Source organism: Camarhynchus parvulus, chromosome 25 (genome assembly GCF_901933205.1).
Source record: "Camarhynchus parvulus chromosome 25, STF_HiC, whole genome shotgun sequence".
Classification (NCBI taxonomy): Eukaryota; Metazoa; Chordata; class Aves; order Passeriformes; family Thraupidae; genus Camarhynchus; species Camarhynchus parvulus.
In genome coordinates, this window is record NC_044595.1 from 228,635 (window position 1) to 251,198 (window position 22,564).

At 54.3% G+C, this 22,564-nt stretch overlaps 1 protein-coding gene and 1 long non-coding RNA gene across 2 annotated transcripts in view; both read right to left on the reverse strand.

Moving 5' to 3' along the window:
• ARHGEF11 (Rho guanine nucleotide exchange factor 11) overlaps positions 1-22,564 on the reverse strand; it is a 52,387-nt gene that overhangs the window by 20,123 nt on the left and 9,700 nt on the right. The window contains 17 exon segments of the mRNA XM_030965104.1: positions 5,817-5,942; positions 6,762-6,791; positions 7,260-7,344; positions 8,403-8,565; positions 8,734-8,757; positions 10,947-11,096; positions 12,371-12,467; positions 12,615-12,657; positions 15,802-15,860; positions 15,863-15,899; positions 16,617-16,718; positions 16,861-16,926; positions 17,040-17,120; positions 17,759-17,872; positions 20,209-20,280; positions 21,904-22,040; positions 22,482-22,539. Of these exon segments, the coding sequence (XP_030820964.1) occupies positions 5,817-5,942; positions 6,762-6,791; positions 7,260-7,344; positions 8,403-8,565; positions 8,734-8,757; positions 10,947-11,096; positions 12,371-12,467; positions 12,615-12,657; positions 15,802-15,860; positions 15,863-15,899; positions 16,617-16,718; positions 16,861-16,926; positions 17,040-17,120; positions 17,759-17,872; positions 20,209-20,280; positions 21,904-22,040; positions 22,482-22,539 (1,444 nt within the window).
• On the reverse strand, positions 1,425-4,614 carry LOC115913337. Its single transcript, XR_004061383.1, has 3 exons — positions 4,515-4,614; positions 3,076-3,123; positions 1,425-1,459 (listed from the first exon to the last, which is right to left on the reverse strand). It is a non-coding gene; the product is annotated as an uncharacterized LOC115913337 (long non-coding RNA).

The window sequence follows — 22,564 nt, forward strand, 5'->3', positions numbered from 1 at the left end:
GGGACAGCTCAGTGACGAAAAGCGCTGGGGGTGAGCCCGCGAACACATTGGGGACACGCATTGCGGGGGACACCTCAAATGACAGAATCAGCCCCCAAACCAGCTCGGGGACAGCACAGGGAGGGCCCAAATCCCAGGAATGGGCCCCAGACAGTAGGAACAGAGCAATGGGCCCCAGGCCCCAGGACAGCTCTGGGGACAGCCCAGGCACACAGGGGAACACGGATTGAGCCCCAGACCCCAGGAAGGAACAGGGAATGAGCCCCAGGCCCCAGCAGCCCCCAAAAGTGCCCCCGCATACCCACAATGCGCTTCCCTCATATCCCCACATTCCCTCCCAGCACACCCCACACCCAGCACGGAACTGGCAACATTGCATTCCCAAATCCCAGCAATGATCCCCATTCCCATCCTGAAACGCGCTGGGAGTGACCCCCCCAAATCCCAGGAGTGACCCCCGCACTGTCGCCGGAGTGAGACCCCAAATGTCCCACTGAATGAGCCCCCAAACCCAGCCGGTCCAGGAACACCGTCCCGCACTGACCCCAATCCAGATGTCCCTGTCCCCAGGCCCAGCAAGGTACCACTGTCCCGGCCCCAGAATGCCCCCCCGAAGTACCCCGTCCCGCATTCCCACATTCCCGCATTCCCGAGTTCCCACATTCCCACATTCCCACATTCCCACATTCCCACACTGTCCCCGCACTGTCCCCCTTTACTGTCCCCACCGCACTGTCCCCGCACTGTCCCCGCATTGTCCCCACTTCCCCATTGTCCCCGTCCCAGCATTGTCCCGCATTGTCCCGCACTGTCCCCGCACGTCCTGTCCCCGTTATCCCCGCATTGTCCCGCACTGTCCCCACACTGTCCCAGCGTCCCAGTCTGTCCCGGCACTGTCCCGCGACTGTCCCTGTCCCAAGCATTGTCCCGCATTGTCCCCCCCAAGCATTGATTGTCCCGCGTTGTCGCCCGTCCCCTGTCCCGCATTCCGCACTGTCCCTGTCCCCATAGATTGTCCCCGCATTCCGCACTGTCCCCAATTGTCCCCGCATTGTCCCGCACTGTCCCCGCATTGTCCCCGCACTGTCCCCGCACTGTCCCCGCACTGTCCCCGCAAGCATTGTCCCCCACCACTGTCCCCCCGCACTGTCCCGCTGATGTCCTCCTGTCCCGATCCCCACCTTCCCCACACTGTCCCAGGCTGCCCAGCAGCTCCCGCCACTGTCCCCACATGTCCCACGTGTCCCGCTGCCAGCTCTGGGTCCGCACTGTGGCAGCTTCTGCTGCCCCACATTGCCCGCCCTGTCCCCGCGTGGCTCGGGCTGCCGCGCATGCCCACATTGTCCCCTGTCCCTGCGGTCCCGCATTGTCCGCTTGTCCTAGTCCTCCAGCACGTGCGGTCACGCAAGTCCGCATTGTCCCCCTGTCCCGCAGGCCCAGGCTGGGAGAATCCATGCTCCTGAAATGGGGAAATTATGGCGGTACCTGTATGGCGAAACTTGGGGAAATCATGGAAATTGGGGAAATTATGGGGAAATTGGGGGCAATTTGGGGGGGGGGAACAGTGGGGAAAATTTGGGGGCTGGGGCAGCTCGTGTGGTGCAAAAATTGGGGGCACTTGGGGGGAAATTATGGGGAAATTATGGGGAAATTGGGAAAATTTGGGGAAATTGGGGGAAAATTTGGGGGGCAAGTGGGGAAAATTATGGGGGGAAATTGGGGGAAAATTGGGGAAAATTTGGGGGGAAATTGGGGGGAAAATTGGGGGGAAATTTGGGGGGGAAATTGGGGGAAAGTATGGGGGAAATTGGGGAAAATTTGGGGGGAAATTGGGGAAAATTATGGGGAAATTGGGGGAAAATTAGGGAAAATTTGGGGGGAAATTGGGGAAAATTGGGGAAAATTTGGGGGGAATTGGGGAAAATTGGGGGAAAATTTGGGGGGGGAAATTGGGGAAAATTATGGGGAAATTGGGGGAAGTGGGGAAAATTTGGGGAAATTATGGGGGAAATTGGGGGAAATTTGGGGGGGAAATTGGGGGAAATTATGGGGGGAATTGGGGGAAAATTGGGGGGAAATTGGGGGGAAATTGGGGGAAAATTGGGGGAAAATTTGGGGGGAATTGGGGGGGAAATTGGGGAAAATTTGGGGGGGAAATTTGGGGGAAATCAAATGGGGGAAATTGGGGAAAATTTGGGGGGGAAATTATGGGGGAAATTGGGGAAAATTTGGGGGAAATTGGGGAAAATTTGGGGGGGAAATTGGGGAAAATTAGGGGGGAAATTGGGGGAAAATTGGGGAAAATTTGGGGGGGAAATTGGGGGAAAATTGGGGAAAATTTGGGGGGGAAATTGGGGGAAATTAGGGGAAAATTTGGGGGGGGGAAATTGGGGGAAATTATGGGGGAAATTGGGGGAAATTTGGGGGGGGAAATTGGGGGAAATTATGGGGAAAATTGGGGGAAAATTGGGGAAAATTTGGGGGGGGGGGTTTGGGGAATTGGGGAAAATTGGGGGAAATTGGGGAAATTATGGGGAAATTGGGGGAAAAATTATGGGGGAAATTGGGGAAAATTTGGGGGGAAATTGGGGAAATTATGGGGAAAAATTGGGGAAAATTGGGGAAAATTTGGGGGGAAATTGGGGGGAAATTTGGGGAAAATTTGGGGGGGGAATTGGGGAAAATTGGGGAAAATTTGGGGGGGAAATTGGGGGGAAATTGGGGAAAATTTGGGGGGAGGGAATTGGGGGGAAATTTGGGGGAAAAACGGGGAAAATTGGGGGAAGTTCTGGGGAAATTTCAGGGGGAAACTGGGGGGAATTGGGGGCAAAAAGGGCGGGGGATGGGGAAAGAAGGGAAAAAACGGGGAAAAATTGGGGAAGTTTGGGGGGGAAATTGGGGGGGAAAGGGGAGGGAATGGGGAAAAATGGGGGAAATTTTGGGAGAAATTGGGGAAAAATTGGGGAAGGAAATGGGAAACAAGAGGGAAAAATGGGGAAAGAATGAGGGAAAAATGGGAAAAAAAAAGGGAAAAATGGGCAAAGTGGGGATGGGAATTGCGGGGGGGTCACTCACCTGCGCCCCATCTTTGGCGTGTAGGGGGGGGTGGGGTTTTCCAGGGATCTGGGAAAAGAAGGAAAAATCCCCCGGGTGTCCCCAAATCCCAGCTTTTCCCCGATCCTGACGAGCTCAGCCTCAAAATCCAGGGATTCAACCCCAAACCCCGTTAATTCCATGGATTTTTCCATGGATTCTCCCACGGATTCTGCAGGAATTTGAGACCTGAAGGAATAAAAACCCCTCCCTCCCTCCCACCCCCTAAATCCCATTCCCAAAAACCCCAAATCCCAAACTTCCCCCGGTCCCAATTTCCCCTCCTCTCCCAGACTTCCATCCCAAATTCCAAAATCTGGGGCTGGGCCCTCTGGAATCCCATGGATTCCCAGGAATTCCCACCTGTTGGAGAGGCTGGAGGTGCAAAGCCTTTCCCAAAAAAACCCCAAAATCCCAAATTCCCCTGATCCCAACGCTCCCACCTTCCCCATATTTTGTTCCAACACCTCCGTTACCCCAAATCCTCCAGAATTCTGGGAATTCCCAGATTTGGCACCTGTTGGAGAGGCTGGAGGTGTGAGAACTCCCAAAAAAACCCCAAAATCCCAAATTCCCTTGAACCCAACACTTCCACCTTCCCAGATTTTGTTCCAACACCTCCGTTACCCCAAATCCTCCAGAATTCTGGGAATTCCGGGATTTCCCACCTGTTGGAGAGGCTGGAGGTGCGAGAACTCCCAAAAAACCCCAAAATCCCAAATTCCCACAAACCCAACGCTCCCACCTTCCCAGATTTTGTTCCAACACCTCCGTTACCCCAAATCCTCCAGAATTCTGGGAATTCCGGGATTTCCCACCTGTTGGAGAGGCTGGAGGTGCGAGAACTCCCAAAAAAACCCCAAAATCCCAAATTCCCCCAATCCCAACGCTCCCACCTTCCCAGATTTTGTTCCAACACCTCCGTTACCCCAAATCCTCCAGAATTCTGGGAATTCCCAGATTTCCCACCTGTTGGACAGGCTAGAGGCGTGAAAATTCCCCAAAAACAACCCCCAAATCCCAAATTCCTCTGATCCCAACGCTCCCACCTGCCCAGATTTTGTTCCAACATCCCCGTTACCCCAAATCCTCCAGAATTCTGGGAATTCCCAGATTTCCCACCTGTTGGAGAGGCTGGAGGTGCGAGAACTCCCAAAAAAACCCCAAAATCCCATTCCCCAATCCCAACGCTCCCACCTTCCCAGATTTTGTTCCAACACCTCCGTTACCCCAAATCCTCCAGAATCCCGGAATCCCGGGTTTCCCACCTGTTGGAGAGGCTGGAGGTGCGAGAACTCCCAAAAAAACCCCAAAATCCCAAATTCCCTTGAACCCAACGCTCCCACCTGCCCATATTTTGTTCCCAGACCCCCGTTACCCCACACGCGGGGCCGGCGCCCGGGAATCCCGGGGTTTCCCACCTGTTGGAGAGGCTGGACGCGGAGGAGGAGGCCGAGTGCAGCCGGGCCGTGTCCATGCTGCCCGTCGTGTCCATGTCCACGCGCTTTAGCGGCGCGGCACGCCCGGGCGCCTTGGCGCCGCCGCGTCTCCCGGCCCTTCAGCGACCCAGCGCCCAGGACCCGCGCACCGGAACCGCTGCAAATGGGGCAAAAAAATGGGAATTCTGGTAAAAAAATCCTGGGATTCAGGGCAAAAAATCCTGGGATTTACGGCAAAAAAATCCCGGGATTCACCGGAGAAATCAGGCGCACCTCGCACCGGGAACTGCTGGAAATGGGGAAAATTCGGGGAGAAAATGGGAATTCTGGCAAAAAAATCCTGCGATTTTCGGCAAAAAATCCCAGGATTTGCAGCAAAAAATCCCTGGGAATTCCAGCCAAAATCTTGGGATTTGCGGCAAAAAAATCACTAGGATTCATGCCAAAAAGCCTGGGAATTCCAGAAAAAAATCCCTGGGAATCACAGCAAAAATGCCAGGACTCAGGGGAGAAATCCTGGGGTTTGGGTGCAAAGCCCCCGATTTTGGGGCAGTGCCCAGGATGGTTTGGGGCAGTGCCCAGGATCTGGGGCAGTGCCCGGGGTTTGGGGCAGTGCCCCGGATGATTTGGGGCAGTGCCCGGGATGGTTTGGGGCAGTGCCTGGGATGGTTTGGGGCAGTGCCCGGGATGGTTTGGGGCAGTGCTCAGGACAGTTTGGGGCAGTGCCCGGGGTTTGGGGCAGTGCCCGGGATGGTTTGGGGCAGTGCCCAGGAGGGTTTGGGGCAGTGCCCAGGATTCGGGGCAGTGCCCAGGAGGGTTTGGGGCAGTGCCCAGGATTCGGGGCAGTGCCCAGGATTTGGGGCAGTGCCCGGGGTTTGGGGCAGTGCCCAGGATTCGGGGCAGTGCCCGGGGTTTGGGGCAGTGCCCGGGATGATTTGGGGCAGTGCCCGGGATGGTTTGGGGCAGTGCCCGGGGTTTGGGGCAGTGCCCGGGATGATTTGGGGCAATGCCTGGGATGGTTTGGGGCAGTGCCCGGGATCTGGGGCAGTACCCAGGATTCGGGGCAGTGCCCAGGATTCGGGGCAGTGCCCGGGGTTTGGGGCAGTGCCCGGGATTCGGGGCAGTGCCCGGGGTTTGGGGCAGTGCCCAGGATTCGGGGCAGTGCCCGGGATGGTTTGGGGCAGTGCCCAGGATTCGGGGCAGTGCCCGGGATGGTTTGGGGCAGTGCCCGGGATTCGGGGCAGTGCCCGGGATCCGGGGCAGTGCCCGGGGCTCCGGCCGCACCTGTCGGGCTCCAGCAGCTCCTCGGGATGCTGCCGGTGCTCAGGCGCTGCGCGCTCGGCTCCGGGGGCTCGCCGTGGCTGTTCTCAAAGTGCTGGATCATGGTGCGCACGTTGCCCGGCTTCACTGCTGGGAAAAGCCAATCCCAACCCGGCTGCCAACCCGGACCCCAAACCAATTCCCGGCCTGAATCCCCAACTCCTGACCCCAAATCCCAAAACTCCCCGCCTGAATCCCCAACTCCTGACCCCAAATCCCAAAACTCCCCGCCTGAATCCCCAACTCCTGATCCTAAAATCCCAAATCTCCCTGCCTGAATCCCCAATTCCTGACCCCAAATCCCAAAACTCCCTGCCTGAATCCCCAACTCCTGATCCTAAAATCCCAAAATTCCCCGCCTGAATCCCCAACTCCTGACCCTAAATCCCAAAATTCCCCACCTGAATCCCCAATTCCTGATCCTAAATCCCAAAGTTCCCCACCTGAATCCTGAATTTCCCATCCCAAATCCCAAAATTCCCAGCCTGAATCCCAAATTTGTGATCCTAAATCCTGAATTTCCCATCCTAAATCCCAAAATTTCCATACCAAATTCCCAAAATTCCCAATCCTAAATCCCAAATTTCCCATCTTATATTCCCATCCCAATTCCAAATTTCCAATTCTCTATCCCAAATTCCCGATCCTAAATCCCAAATTTCTGATCCTAAATTTCTCATCCTAAATCCTGTAATTCCCAGCCTAAATCCTAAACCCCCAATTTCCCTCCTAAATCCCCAAATTCCTAAATCCCAAACCCTGCTCCTAAATCCCGAGTCCCAACGCCCCCAAATCCCAGAGTTCCCAGGAATTTCGTCAGGGAAGAAAAAATGGGAATAAACCCCAAAACCAAGGGGAAAAAATGACAGAAAAATGAAGGAAAAGCAACAAAAAATTGGGAATTTTTACCTTCAGCGGGGGACAGGGGGACATGAAATGCTGGAAAACAAAGAGGAGGTGTCAAAATTCCCAAACTCCCGGGGGAAAACCGGGAATTCGGGAACGCTGATGGGATGAGAACGGAAAAAAACGGGATGGGGATGCGGGAATGAGGCCGGGACCTGGGAATTCCAGGGGAATTTGGGAAATTCCAGGGAAAACCCCAGGAAAACCTCTGGAGAATCCTAGGAGAGTCCCGAGAATACCCTGGGATATTCCCAAGAAAATCCCAAGGAAAATGCCAGGAAAATCCCTGGAAAATTCCAGAAAAAATCTCAAGAAAACCTCTGTAAAATCCCAATAAATTCCCAGGAAAATCCCAATAAATCCCCAGGAAATTCCCAGGAGATCCCAGGAGATCCCAGGCGTGCCGGGGCCGGGCCATTCCCGGATTTCCCTGGATTTTCCCGATTTCCCCGGATTTTCCCGGATTTTCCGGGGATTTCCGGGTGTTCCGGGCTCACTCACTGCTCTGGGAGGAGCTCCGCGGTTTCCCGATGTATTTCAGGATCGGGTTCTGCCTCTGCTCCTTCTCCTTCCTGGAGCTGCTGCTCTGTTGGGAAAAAATCCTGGAATCGCTCGGAATCCCGGGAATTCCCCGGCCCAAACCCCAAATCCCCATCCCAAACCCCGAATTCCCATCCCAAATCCCAAACTCCCATCCCAAACCCAAACTCCCATCCCAAACCCAAACTCCCATCCCAAACCCCGAATTCCCATCCCAAATCCCAAATCCCCATCCCAAATCCCAAATCCCCATCCCAAACCCCAAACTCCCATCCCAAACCCCAAACTCCCATCCCAAATCCCAAACTCCCATCCCAAACCCCAAATCCCATCCCAAATCCCAAACTCCCATCCCAAACCCCAAACTCCCATCATCCCCATCCCAAACCCCAAACCCCATCCCAAACCCCACCCCATCCCAAACCCCATCTCAAACCCCAAACTCCCATCCCAAACCCCAAACTCCCATCCCAAATCCCAAATCCCCATCCCAAATCCCGAATTCCCATCCCAAACCCTGAATTCCCATCTCAAATCCCAAATTCCCATCCCAAATCCCAAACTCCCATCCCAAATTCCCATCCCAAACCCCAAACTCCCATCCCAAACCCTGAATTCCCATCCCAAATCCCGAATTCCCATCCCAAACCCCGAATTCCCATCCCAAACCCCTGAATTCCCATCCCAAACCCTGAATTCCCATCTCAAATCCCGAATTCCCATCCCAAATCCCAAACTCCCATCCCAAATTGCCATCCCAAATCCCCAATTCCCATCCCAAACCCCTAAATCCCCATCCCAAATCCCAAACTCCTATCCCAAATCCCAAACTCCCATCCCAAATTGCCATCCCAAATCCCGAATTCCCATCCCAAACCCTGAATTTCCCATCCCAAATCCCGAATTTCCCATCCTCAACCCCGAATTCCATCCTCAACCCCAAATCCCAGGATTTGGGCCCAAAGACCCCGGAGTTCAGGTCTGAAATTCCCGGGGTTTGGGCGAAAATTCCCGGGATTGCCCCCGAGAGCGCCGGGCTGGAGCCCTGGGATCCCCTCCCGGAGCTGCTCCCGGGAATTCCCGGGAATTCGGGGCCGTTCCCACCTTTTTGGCCTTGGGGAAGAAGGGCAGCCACTTGTCCTTGTCCGGGAGCTTCTCGGGGGCGCCGGCACTGCGGGATTCCCGGAATTCCCGGAATTCCCGGGGTTCCCGGGGCCGGATCCCGGCGTGGGCCATGAAGGTGCTGAGGGCGAAGGCCATGGGAGAGCTGGCAGAGAGAATTCCAGAGGGTGGCACCGGCACAATGCCCGGGATCCCCAGGGAAAACCGGGAATTCCAGGGAAAGGAGGGAAGGGAAAAAGGGGGAAAGAGATTCCACAGGGAAAATCGGGAATGTCCCAAATTCCCGGGTTTTTTCCCCACTGGATGCGCTCACCTCCGCTCCTCCTCGTACTTGGAGCTGCGGGAAAAGGAATTCTTTGGATTCTCCCACTCCCAAGCCCAAATTCCCGTTCCCAATTCCAAAACTCCCATTCCCAATCCCAAAATTCCCATTCCAGCCCTGAATCCCGTGGGCAATTCCCAAATCCCACCAGGAACTCCCAAATCCCCCAAACGCTCACAGGATGTCCCCGAGGCGCCCATCCCAATGACCCCAATGATCCCATCAGGAATTCCCAGTGATCCCAACGATCCCATCAGGAATTCCCAGTGATCCCATCAGGAATTCCCAATTCCCAATGATCCCAATGATCCCATCAGGAACTCTCAATGATCCCAGTGACCCCATAAGGAATCCCCAAATCCCCAAACACTCACAGGATGTCCCCGAGGTGCCCCAGCTGCCGTCCCTGTCCCAATGATCCCAATGACCCCATCAGGAATCCCCAATGATCCCAAATCCCCCAAACGCTCACAGGATGTCCCCGAGGTGCCCCGCTGTTTCCTGTCCTGGTACCCCAAAGAATCCCCAAACCCCCAAACGCGGGCCCAAGCGGCCCCAGCTGGCGTCCCTCTCCCGCGCCCAGACCCAGCCCCCCGCCTTCCCCAATCCAACGCCACAGTGTCCCGGGTGCCCCAGCTGCTCTCCCTGTCCCAATGATCCCAATGATCCCATCGGAATCCCCAATGATCCCAAATCCCCCAACGCTCACAGGATGTCCCCGAGGTGCCCCAGCTGTCTGTCCCTGTCCCAATGACCCCATAAGGAATCCCCAAATCCCCAAACGCTCACAGGTGTCCCCGAGGTGCCCCAGCTGTCTCTCCCCTCCTGGTGACCCCATAAGGAATCCCAAATCCACGCTCACAGGATGTCCCCAAGGTGCCCCGCTGTCTGTCCCTGTCCCGGTGACCCCATAAGGAATCCCCAAATCCCCCAAACACTCACAGGATGTCCCCGAGGTGCCCCAGCTGCCTCTCCCTGTCCCAATGATCCCAATGATCCCATCAGGAATCCCCAATGATCCCAAATCCCCAAACGCTCACAGGATGTCCCCGAGGTGCCCCAGCTGCCTCTCCCTGTCCCAGTGACCCCATAAGGAATCCCCAATGATCCCAAATCCCCCAAACACTCACAGGATGTCCCTGAGGTGCCCCAGTTGCTGCTCCCTGTCCCAGTGATCCCAGTGACCCCATAAGGAATCCCCAAATCCCCCAACGCTCACAGGATGTCCCCGAGGTGCCCCAGGTGCCTGTCCCTGTCCCGTTGACCCCATCAGGAATCCCCAATGATCCCAAATCCAACGCTCACAGGATGTCCCCGAGGTGCCCCAGGTGCCTGTCCCAGTGATCCCAGTGACCCCATAAGGAATCCCCAATGATCCTAAATCCCCAAACACTCACAGGATGTCCCTGAGGTGCCCCAGCTGCCTCTCCCTGCCCCAGTGATCCCGGTGACCCCATAAGGAATCCCCAACGATCCCAAATCCCCCAACGCTCACAGGATGTCCCCGAGGTGCCCCAGCTGCCGCTCCCTGTCCCAGTGATCCCAATGACCCCATCAGGAATCCCCAATGATCCTAAATCCCCAAACACTCACAGGATGTCCCTGAGGTGCCCCAGCTGCCTCTCCCTGCCCCAGTGATCCCGGTGACCCCATAAGGAATCCCCAAATCCCCCAAACACTCACAGGATGTCCCTGAGGTGCCCCAGCTGCCGCTCCCTGTCCCAGTGATCCCAATGACCCCATAAGGAATCCCCAATGATCCCAAATCCCCCAAACGCTCACAGGATGTCCCCGAGTTGCCCCAGCTGCCGCTCCCTGTCCCAGTGACCCCATAAGGAATCCCCAAATCCCCCAAACGCTCACAGGATGTCCCCGAGGTGCCCCAGGTGCCTGTCCCTGTCCCAGTGACCCCATAAGGAATCCCCAAATCCCCCAAACACTCACAGGATGTCCCCGAGGTGCCCCAGCTGCCTCTCCCTGTCCCAATGACCCCATAAGGAATCCCCAATGATCCCAAATCCCCCAAACGCTCACAGGATGTCCCCGAGGTGCCCCAGCTGCCTCTCCCTGCCCCAGTGATCCCAGTGACCCCATAAGGAATGCCCAAATCCCCAAACACTCACAGGATGTCCCCGAGGTGCCCCAGCTGCCTCTCCCTGTCCCAGTGACCCCATAAGGAATCCCCAAATCCCCCAAACACTCACAGGATGTCCCCGAGGTGCCCCAGCTGCCGCTCCGCCAGCTGCCTCTCGCGCTCCCGGCACTCGCGGGGCTCCCGGGGGCCGTTGCCCGGCTCCAGCTCCTGCAGCTCGTTCTCCCCGTACAGGCTGCCCAGCCCCAGCGTGCGCTTCGTCCTGCGCACGGGGGGAACAACGGCAATGGGGACTCCGGGAATTCCCAAATCCCCAAAACCCGGGATGTCCCGCCTCGTGCTCCAGGAAAAGCCAGAAAACCGGGATTGGGAACTCCTGGAATCCCCCAAATCCCCAAAACCCGGGATGTCCCGCCTCATTCTCCAGGAAAAGCCAGAAAACTGGGATTGGGGACTCCGGGAATCCCCAAATCCCCAAAACCCGGGATTTCCTGCTTAGTTCTCTGGGAAAAGCCAGAAAACCGGGATTGGGGACTCCGGGAATTCCCAAATCCCCAAAACCCGGGATGTCCCGCCTCGTGCTCCAGGAAAAGCCAGAAAACCGGGATTGGGGACTCGGGAATTCCCCCAAATCCCCAAAACCCGGGATGTCCCGCGTCGTGCTCCAGGAAAAGCCAGAAAACCGGGATTGGGGACTCGGGAATTCCCAGCATTCCCAAAACCGGATTTCCTGCTTGGCTCTCCGGGAAAGCAGAAAACGGGATTGGGAACTCCGGGAATTCCCAAATCCCCAAAACCCGGGATGTCCCGCCGTGCTCCAGGAAAGCCAGAAAACCGGATTGGGAACTCGGAATTCCCCAAACGTTGGGATGTCCGCCTTTCTCCAGGAAAAGCCAGAAAAACGGGATTGGGAACTCTGAATCCAAATCAACCGGGTGTCCGCCATTTCCAGGAAAGGGGGTGGGGTCGGTCCCCAAATCCCCAAAACCCGGGATTTCCTGCTTAGTTCTCTGGGAAAAGCCAGAAAACCGGGATTGGGGACTCGGGGAATTCCCAGCATTCCCAAAACCCGGGATTTCCTGCTTGGCTCTCCGGGAAAAGCCAGAAAACCGGGATTGGGAACTCCTGGAATTCCCAAAATCCCCAAAGTCTGGGATGTCTCGCTTGGTTCTCTGGGAAAAGGAAAAAAACAAGATGGGGAGGGCCTGGAATTCCAGTTTGGGTTTCCTGCTTTGTTCTCTGGGAAAAGCCAAAAAAAATGGGATTGGGAATGCCCAGAAAGTCCCAAAATTCATGAAATTCCCGATTTCCCCCTTGGGTGTGCGGGAAAAGCCAAAACCAGCAGGATGGGGAACTCCCGAAATTCCCCAGATTTGGGATTCTCCTCAGGCTCTGCTGGGAAAAAGCAGAAAGGAACAGGACTGGGAGGCGCAAACCCCAAAATCCGGGGTTTTCCTGAGGTTCTGCCCCAAAACGGGCCGGGGAGCTCCCGGAATTGCCGGGATTGGGGTTTCCCCGGGGTTTGGGGGCTCCCACCTGTAGTCCTGGAGCTGCTCCTGGATTTCTGGGATCACCAACTCCTGCGCCTCCAGCAGCGCCGGCCGCTGCTCGTCCCCGCTCCGCAGGCGCAGCTCTGCGGGAAATTCGGGATTTTGGGAACGCCCCGGGCGCTCCTCTCACCCCAGAGCTGATCCCGGCTCTACCGGGAGGAGTTCGGGAATTCCCGATCCCGGCCCCGGGCTCCTTCTCCCAGGGGAAATTCCCGGAATTCCGAACTCACCGATCTCAGCCAGGAGCTGCTCCGGCAGCTTCACCCGCAGCGGCTGCAAAAACAGGGAAAAAAGCATCACAAAAATCCCAGGAAATCCTCCCAAAATCCCAGAAAATCCATCCCAAAAATCCCGAGAAATCCATCCCAAAAATCCCGGAAATCCATCCCAAAAATCCCGGGAAATCCATCCCAAAATCCCAGAAAATCCATCCCAAAAATCCCGGGAAATCCTCTGAAAAATCCCGGGAAATCCATCCCAAAAATCCCGGGAAATCCTCCCAAAAATCCCGGGAAATCCATCCCAAAAATCCCGGGAAATCCTCCCAAAAATCCCATCCCAAAATCTCCCAAAATCCTCCCAAAAATCCCGGGAAATCCTCCCAAAATCCCAGAAAATCCATCCCAAAAATCCCGAGAAATCCATCCCAAAAATCCCGGGAAATCCATCCCAAAATCCCAGAAAATCCATCCCAAAAATCCCGGGAAATCCTCCCAAAAATCCGGGAAATCCATCCCAAAAATCCCGGGAAATCCTCCCAAAAATCCCGGAAATCCTCCCAAAAATCCCGGGAAATCCATCCCAAAATCCCAGAAAATCCATCCCAAAAATCCCCAGAAATCCTCCCAGAAATCCTGGGAAATCCTCCCAAAAATCCCAGAAAATCCATCCCAAAAATCCCGGGAAATCCTCCCAAAAATCCCGGGAAATCCATCCCAAAAATCCCGAGAAATCCTCCCAAAAATCCCGGGAAATCCTCCCAAAATCCCAGAAAATCCATCCCAAAAATCCGGAGAAATCCATCCCAAAAATCCCGGGAAATCCATCCCAAAATCCCAGAAAATCCATCCCAAAAATCCCGGGAAATCCTCCCAAAATCCCAGAAAATCCATCCCAAAATCCTGAAAAATCCATCCCAAAATCCTGAAAAATCCTGACAAAATCCCTGAAAATCCACCCCAAAAATCCCGGGAAATCCTCCCAAAAATCCTGGGAAATCCTCCCAAAATCCCAGAAAATCCATCCCCAAATCCTGGGAAATCCATCCCAAAATCCTGGGAAATCTTCACAAATTCCCAGAAAAATCCTCCCAAAATTCTGGAAAATCCTCCCCAAATCCCTGAAAATCCTACCCCCCCAAACTCCTTAAAATCCATCCCAAAATCCCAGAAAATCCTCCCCAAATCCTGGGATAGCCCTCCCAGACCTTGGAAAACCCTCCCCAAATTCCTTAACGTTCCCCAAAACCCCGGGGAAATTCTCTCCAAACCCCCGAACATCCTCCCCAAAAAATTCCAGGATGCCATCCCAGAGCTCTTCAAAATCCCATTAAATCCTCCCAAAAATCCCATTAAATCCTCTCCAAAATCCCGGGAATCCTCTCCAAAATCCCGGGAATTCCCCAAAATCCCATTAAATCCTCTCCAAAATCCTGGGAATTCTCCCAAAATCCCAAGAATTCCCCAAAATCCCATTAAATCCTCCCCAAAATCCCGAGAATCCCCCAAAATCCTGGGAATTCTCCCCAAAATCCTGGGAATTCTCCCCAAAATCCCGGGAATTCTCCCAAAATCCCGGGAATTCTCCCCAAAATCCCGGGAATCCCCCAAAATCCCATTAAATCCTCCCCAAAATCCCGGGAATCCCCAAAATCCTGGGAATTCTCCCCAAAATCCTGGGAATTCCCCAAAATCCCATTAAATCCTCCCCAAAATCCTGGGAATTCTCCCCAAAATCTCGGGAATTCCCCAAAATCCTGGGAATTCTCCCCAAATCCCGGGAATTCTCCCAAAAATCCCAGGAATTCCCCAAAATCCCATTAAATCCTCCCCAAAATCCCAGGAATCCCCCAAAATCCCGGGAATTCCCCAAAATCCCATTAAATCCTCCCCAAAATCCCGGGAATTCTCCCAAAATCCCCCCCAAATCCGGGAATTCCCCAAAATCCCATTAAATCCTCCCCAAAATCTTGGGAATTCCCCAAAATCCCAGGAATCCCCCAAAATCCCGGGAATTCCCCAAAATCCCATAAATCCCCCAAAATCCCGGGAATCCTCCCCAAAATCCCGGGAATCCCCCAAAATCCCATTAAATCCCCCCCAAAATCCCAGGATCATCCCCCAAAATCCTGGGAATTCCCCAAAATCCCATTAAATCCTCCCCAAAATCCCGGGAATTCCCCAAAATCCCAGGAATCCCCAAAATCCCGGGAATTCCCCAAAATCCCGGGAATTCTCCCAAAATCCCGGGAATTCTCCCCAAAATCCTGGGAATTCTCCCAAAATCCTGGGAATCCCCCCCAAAATCCTGGGAATCCCCCAAAATCCTGGGAATTCTCCCCAAATCCTGGGAATCCCCCAAAATCCCATTAAATCCTCCCCAAAATCTCGGGAATCCCCCAAAATCCCGGGAATCCCCAAAATCCCGGGAATCCCCCAAAATCCTGGGAATTCCCCAAAATCCCATTAAATCCTCCCCAAAATCCCGGGAATCCCCCAAAATCCTGGGAATTCTCCCCAAAATCCCATTAAATCCCCCAAAACCCCGGGAATCCTCCCCAAAATCCCGGGAATTCTCCCCAAAATCCCATTAAATCCTCCCCAAAATCCCGGGAATTCTCCCAAAATCCCGGGAATCCTCCCCAAAATCCCGAAAATTCTCCCCAAAATCCTGGGAATCCCCCAAAATCCCATTAAATCCTCCCCAAAATCCCATTAAATCCTCCCCCAAAACCCTGGAATCCCCCAAAATCCTGGGAATTCTCCCCAAAATCCTGGGAATTCCCCAAAATCCCATTAAGTCCTCCCCAAAATCTTGGGAATTCCCCAAAATCCTGGGAATTCTCCCCAAATCCCGGGAATTCTCCCAAAAATCCCCAAAATCGGATTCCCCAAAAATCCCATTAAATCCCCAAATCCCAAATCCCATCAAAATCCGGAATTCTCCCCAAAATGGGAATTCCCCCAAAATCCCATTAAGTCCTCCCCAAAATCTTGGGAATTCCCCAAAATCCCGAATTCTCCCCAAATCCCGGGAATTCTCCCAAAAATCCCGGGAATTCTCCCCAAAATCCTGGGAATTCCCCAAAATCCCATTAAATCCTCCCCAAAATCCTGGGAATCCCCCAAAATCCTGGGAATTCTCCCCAAAATCCCAGGAATCCCCCAAAATCCCGGGAATCCCCAGCTCCGGGCTCACCGCGGCCCTGTCCAGGAAGACGTTCCAGATGTCCCTGCCCAGGGCCCGGCAGTCCGGGGGCTCTGCTGGCAGCAAACCTCGGAGCACAGGTGGAACAGCTGGGGACGGAAAACCGGGAATTCCGGGAATTCCGGGAAATCCAGGAAATCCCGGAATTCTGAGGAAATCCCTGGAATTCTGCTCCATCCGGAGCATCCACGCTCTGGGAAGGGCCGGGGATTGGGAACGGAATCCCAAGGGCCAGAAAAATCCCAGGGATTTGGAAGGAAATCCCGGAATTTCTGCTCCCGGGAATATTCCCGGGATTTCCGGGAGGTGCCAGGGGTTGGGAATGGGATCCTAAGAGCAGGAAATCCCAGGAATTTTGAGGAAATCCATGGAATTGTGCTCCATCTGGGCCCTCGGGAATGCTGTGGGAGGTGCCAGGGGCTGGGAATGGGATGCAAGGGTCAGAAAAATCCCAGGATTTATTCCCTGGAATCTCTTGAAGGAGCCAAAAGTTGGGAATGGGACCCAAGGGTCAGGAAATTCACGTAAATTTTGAGGAAATTCTGTGAATTTTGAGGAAATTCTGTGAATTTTGAGGAAATCCTGGAATTTCTGCTCCATCCTGATCCCAGGAATATTCCTGGGAATGCTCTGGGAGGTGCCAGGGGTTGGGAATGGGATCCAAGAGTCAGAAAATCCCAAGAATTATGAGGAAATCCCTGGAACTGTGCTCCATCTGGGCCCTTGGGAATGCTCTGGGAGGTGCCAGGGGTTGGGAATGGGATCCCAGGGGTCAGGAAATCCCGGGAATTTGGGGAATTCCTTACCAGAGGAGTGGGGTCGGCCTGGGAGAAGAGGAACCTCAGGAAAACTCCCAGATGGGCCGGGCGGGATTTGAGAATTCCCAAATCCTGGAACACGGAATCGCTCTGGGAACGCAGAGAGGGAGGAGTGGCGACTGCCAGGATCCCAAAAACCCCCTCCAAAATCCCACCTGGAGTCACCAAAAATCCCCCCAAATCCCCCCAGAATTCCCAAACCCCCAATTCCCGCTTTTCCCGGAACTCTCACCTCGTTGCTGCCATTCCCAGGCTCACAATCCTCCTCGGGGCCGATGATTTGGGGCCTCCCCGATCCCTGTCCCAAAAAAAAACCGGGATAAGCTCCGGGAACCGCTCTGGGGGATCCCCGTGGGGATTCCCTGGATTTTCTGGGATTTTCCGGGATTTTCTGGGATTTTCCAGCCCCACCGGATCCGTGGAGAGGCGGGAGCCGAGCACAGGGGAGCTCCGGGGGCTGCCGGGCTCGGAGAAGCCGGAATTCCGGGAAACCTGGGGAGGGAATTTCGGGATCAGCATCCCCAAAAACCTCCCCAATTTGGGGGATCCCAAATTCCGGGGGGAGGTTTTCACCCTCTCCTGGAATTTCTCCCCCTCTTTTCCCAAACTTTTCATGGAGTTTTTCCCAGACTTTTCATCCCCTTTCCCCAGATTTTTCCTGGAACTATTCCCCCCTCCCTTTTCCTCTAATTTCCCCCCTTTTTCCTTTTCCCCCGGTTTTTCCCTTAATTTTCCCCCCTGCTCTCCCAAAATTTTCCCGGAATTTCCCCCCCGCGCTTTTCCCAAACCTTTCCTGGAATTTCCCCCCCTTTTTCCCAAACCTTTCCTGGAACTTTCCCTCTCTCTTTTCCCAAATATTCCCTGCAGTTTCCCCCGCCCTTTTCCCAGATTTTCCCTGGAATTTTCCCAAACTCTTCCCCGCCCTTTTCCCGGGTTTTTCCCAGGTTTTTCCCGGGCTTTTCCCCAGAATTTTCCCAGAATTTTTCCCAGATTTTTCCCCAGAATTTTTCCCAGATTTTTCCCGTTTTTTTTCCCCAGAATTTTCCCAGATTTTTCCCCAGAATTTTCCCAGATTTTTCCCGGCTTTTTCCCAGATTTTTCCCGGGATTTCCCGGTTTTTTTTCCCTCACCTCTGGCAGGGCCGGGCCCCGCTCCTCCAGCCCCGCGTTCCCGTCCTGGGGGTCCCGGGGGAGGCGCCCCGGGAGCTGCGGGGACCCCTCCAGGGGCCGGGAGGAGCCCAAATCCTGGGAACGGGGAGCGGGGTCAGGGAAAAGGGGATCCCAGAAACCCAGGAAATTCCCAGAGCTCCCACCCGAGCCCCCTGCACCCCCAGGTTTGGTTTTTGGGAAAAGCGGAATTCCCGGGAAACACCGGGAAGGGCTCAGGGCCAATCCTGGGATTATTCCTGGATCATTCCCAGAACTCCCACATTCCTTCTCAGACCCATTCCCGAATCATTCCCAGATCCATTCCCAGCTCCATTCCCGCACATTCCCGGATCATTCCTGGATATTTTCCCGTATCCATCCCGATCCCCATTCCCGGTCCATCCCCAGCTCCATTCCCAGATCATTCCTGGATATTCATCTCCATCCCAGTCCCCATTCCCAGATCATTCCCAGCTCCATTCCCAGATCATTCCCAGGTATTTTCCCGTATCCATTCCCAGATCCATCCCCAGCTCCATTCCCAGATCATTCCCGGATATTTTCCCGTATCCATCCGGTCCATTCCCGTTGGTCCATTCCCGTGTCCATTCCCGGCTCCATTCCCGCATCATTCCCATCTCCATCCCAGTCCATTCCTGTATCCATTCCCAGCTCCATCCCTGGATCATTCCCGGGTATTTTCCCGTATCCATCCCAATCCATTCCTAGCTCCATCCCAGTACATTCCCAGATCCATTCCCAGCTCCATTCCCGCACATTCACGGATCATTCCTGGATATTTTCCCGTATCCATCCCCATCCATTCCCAGCTCCATTTCCGTATCCATCCCCGTCCCCATTCCCAGATCCATCCCCAGCTCCATTCCCAGATCATTCCCGGATATTTTCCCGTATCCATCCCGGTCCATTCCCGTGTCCATTCCCAGCTCCATTCCCGTGTCCATTCCCAGCTCCATTCCCGATCTCCATCCCAGTCCATTCCTGTATCCATTCCCAGCTCCATTCCCAGATCATTCCCTGATATTTTCCCGTATCCATTCCCAGATCCATCCCCAGCTCCATCCCCATACATTCCCAGATCCATTCTCAGATCCATTCCCATACATTCCCAGTTCCATTCCCACATCATTCCCAGATCCATCCTGGTCCATTCCCAGCTCCATCCCCAGCCATTCCCAGCTCCATTCCCAGATCATTCCCAGATATTTTCACGTATCCATTCCCAGCTCCATCCCCAGCTCCATTCCCGCATCATTCCCGTCTCCATCCCGGTCCATTCCCGGCTCCATTCCCGTATCCATTCCCCGTCCATTCCAAGATCCATCCCCAGCTCCATTCCTACATCATTCCCGCCTCCATCCCGGTCTATCCACCGTCCATTCCCAGCTCCATTCCCAGATCATTCCCAGGTATTTTCCCGTATCCATTCCCAGCTCCATCCCCGGATCATTCCCTGATATTTTCCCGTCTCCATCCCGTATCCATTCCCAGCTCCATTCCCGGGTATTTTCCCGTCCCCATCGCCCCTAACAGCCGCCGCCCCATAGCCTGAACCAGCCCGCAGCACCCAAATAGCCTGAAACAGCGCGAAAACAGCCCCAAAATAGCCCAGCCGGCGCCCCAACCAGCCCGAACCAGCCCACCAGCCCCAAAATAGCCCGGCTGAAACCGCCGCAGCAGCCCCTGGAAAAATGCCTGAAACCAGCCCCAAAATAGCGTTCGAACAGCCTGAAACGCCCGAAAACAGCCCCAAAATAGCCCGAAAATAGCCTGAAACCAGCCCGAAAACAGCCCCAAAATAGCCCGAAAATAGCCTGAAACCAGCCCGAAAACAGCCCCAAAATAGCCCCAAAACAGCCTGAAAATAGCCCAAAACCAGCCCCAAAATAGCCCGAAAACAGCCTGAAACCAGCCCGAAAACAGCCCCAAAATAGCCCGAAAATAGCCTGAAACCAGCCTGAAAACAGCCCCAAAATAGCCCGAAAATAGCCCGAAAACAGCCCCAAAACAGCCCAAAACAGCCCCAAAACAGCCCCAAAACAGCCCCAAAACCGGACAGGGAATCACGGCAGGGTTCACAGGGGAAACAGCCCAAAACCAGCCCCAAAACAGCCCAAAAACAGACGGGGAATTACGGCAGGGTTCACAGGGAAACATCCCCAAAACATCCCAAAATCAGACAGGGAATTCTGACAGGGTTCCCAAGGAAAACACCCCAAAACCAGCCCAAAAACAGACAGGGAATCACAGCAGCGTTCCCCGGGAAACACGGGAAAACACTCAGAAAAACCACGGAAAATGAAAAAAACAAATCCCCGGGGGGAAAAAAAAAAAAATCTCAGGAAAATCCCAAAATATCCCAGTGGTCTGGGGTCTTTCTGGGATTTCCCCGGGGCTTTCTGAGGCAGCACCTGGAACTCGGCCTCCTCCTGGCGCAGCATGTTGCGCAGGATCTGCGCCGCGTGCGTCTGCACCTCGGGGTCCTGCAGTGCCACAGGGAGAACAGCGGGAACGGCAGCGGGAATGGCAGCGGGAATGACAGCGGGAATGGCAACGGGAATAACGGGAATGACAGCGGGAATGACAGTGGGAATGACAGTGGGAATAACGGGAATGACAATGGGAATGGCAGCGGGAATGACAGCGGGAATGACAATGGGAATGACAGTGGGAATAATGGGAATGGCAGCGGGAATGGCAGCGGGAATGACAGAGGGAATAACGGGAATGACAGCGGGAATGACAGTGGGAATAACGGGAATGACAATGGGAATGACAGTGGGAATGACAATGGGAATAACGGGAATGACAACGGGAATGAAAATGGGAATAATGGGAATGACAATGGGAATGACAATGGGAATGACAGTGGGAATAACGGGAATGACAATGGGAATGACAACGGGAATGACAATGGGAATAATGGGAATGACAATGGGAATAATGGGAATGACAGCGGGAATGGCAGCGGGAATGACAATGGGAATAATGGGAATGACAATGGGAATGACAACGGGAATGACAATGGGAATAACGGGAATGACAGCGGGAATGGCAGCGGGAATGACAGTGGGAATAATGGGAATGACAATGGGAATGACAATGGGAATGGCAGCGGGAATAACGGGAATGACAATGGGAATGGCAGCGGGAATGACAATGGGAATAACGGGAATGACAGCGGGAATGACAATGGGAATAACGGGAATGACAGCGGGAATGACAATGGGAATAATGGGAATGACAATGGGAATGACAACGGGAATGACAATGGGAATGACAATGGGAATGACAATGGGAATAATGGGAATGACAGTGGGAATAACGGGAATGACAATGGGAATGACAATGGGAATGACAATGGGATAACGGGAATGACAGTGGGAATGACAATGGGAATAATGGGAATGACAATGGGAATAACGGGAATGACAACGGGAATGAAAATGGGAATAATGGGAATGACAATGGGAATGACAATGGGAATGACAATGGGATAACGGGAATGACAGTGGGAATGACAATGGGAATGACAATGGGAATAACATTGGGAATGACAATGGGAATAACGGGAATGACAGTGGGAATAACGGGAATGACAATGGGAATGACAATGGGAATGACAGCAGGAATGACAGTGGGAATGACAATGAGAATAATGGGAATGACAACGGGGAATGACAATGGGAATGACAGCGGGAGGGAATGACAATGGGAATAACGGGATAATGGGAATGGCAGGAATGGGATAATGGGAAGAATGGGAATAAGGGGAATGGGGAAATGGGATAATGGGAATGGAAATGGGAATATTGGGAATGATGGGAATGGGATAATGGGGATAATGGGAGTAATGGGAATGAGGAAATGGGAATGAGAATGACAGGACAATGGGAATGGGGGGAATAGTGGAATTAATGGGAATAGTGGGAATAATGGGAATGGGAATAATGGGAGTGGGAACAGGAACAGGAATGGGAATAATGGGAACGGGATGGAATCCCCTCAGGGAACTCTTTGATCTCCTGGGCGAGTTTTGGGGTCACCGGAGGGAATTCCCGTCTCCCCCCCCGGAACCCCGGTGCCCGCCCGGAGCTGCGCCTCACCTGCAGGGGCCGCGGCTCCGTGATGCGCTGGGGGGGCCCCTGGGGACCCCCCGAGGGCTCCGGCTCCTGCTGGCACCCCGGGGCTGCCGCGGAGCCGGGCGGGGAGCCCAGCAGCGTCAGCGCCACGTAGGCACCGGCTGGGAACAGAACACGGCCACGTCAGCAGAGAGCCGGGGGAGCCTGGGGTGGGGGGCACGCGGCGGGGGCACACGGGGAAAATCCACGGGGGGAACGGGAGCGGGAAGGGTTTCAAATGGGGGATAAGGGGCGATGAGGGGGATTCCAAAACAACAATTGGGAAAAGGGAGCCAGGAGGATCTCCAGGAAAATGGGGGGAAAAGGATTTCCAGGAAACATCTGGGATAAGGGGGTGAGAAAGATTCCCAGGAAAAACTTGGAGAAGGATTTCCAGGGATTGCGAAGAAAAAATTTCCAGGAGAACTGGGAGCGGGAAGGATTTCCAGGGAGAATCTGGGATGAGGGGTAAGAAGGATTTCCGGGAAAAAACGAGGGAAATAGGGCTGGGAACACTTCCAAAATTCCTGAAGGATGGAATGGGAACGGAATTCCCAACTCACACTTGATCAACTTCACCACCTCCAGGTGGGAGCTGTTGGTCACCATCGTCCCGTTCACCTGCAACGGCCGGGAAAGGGCTGGG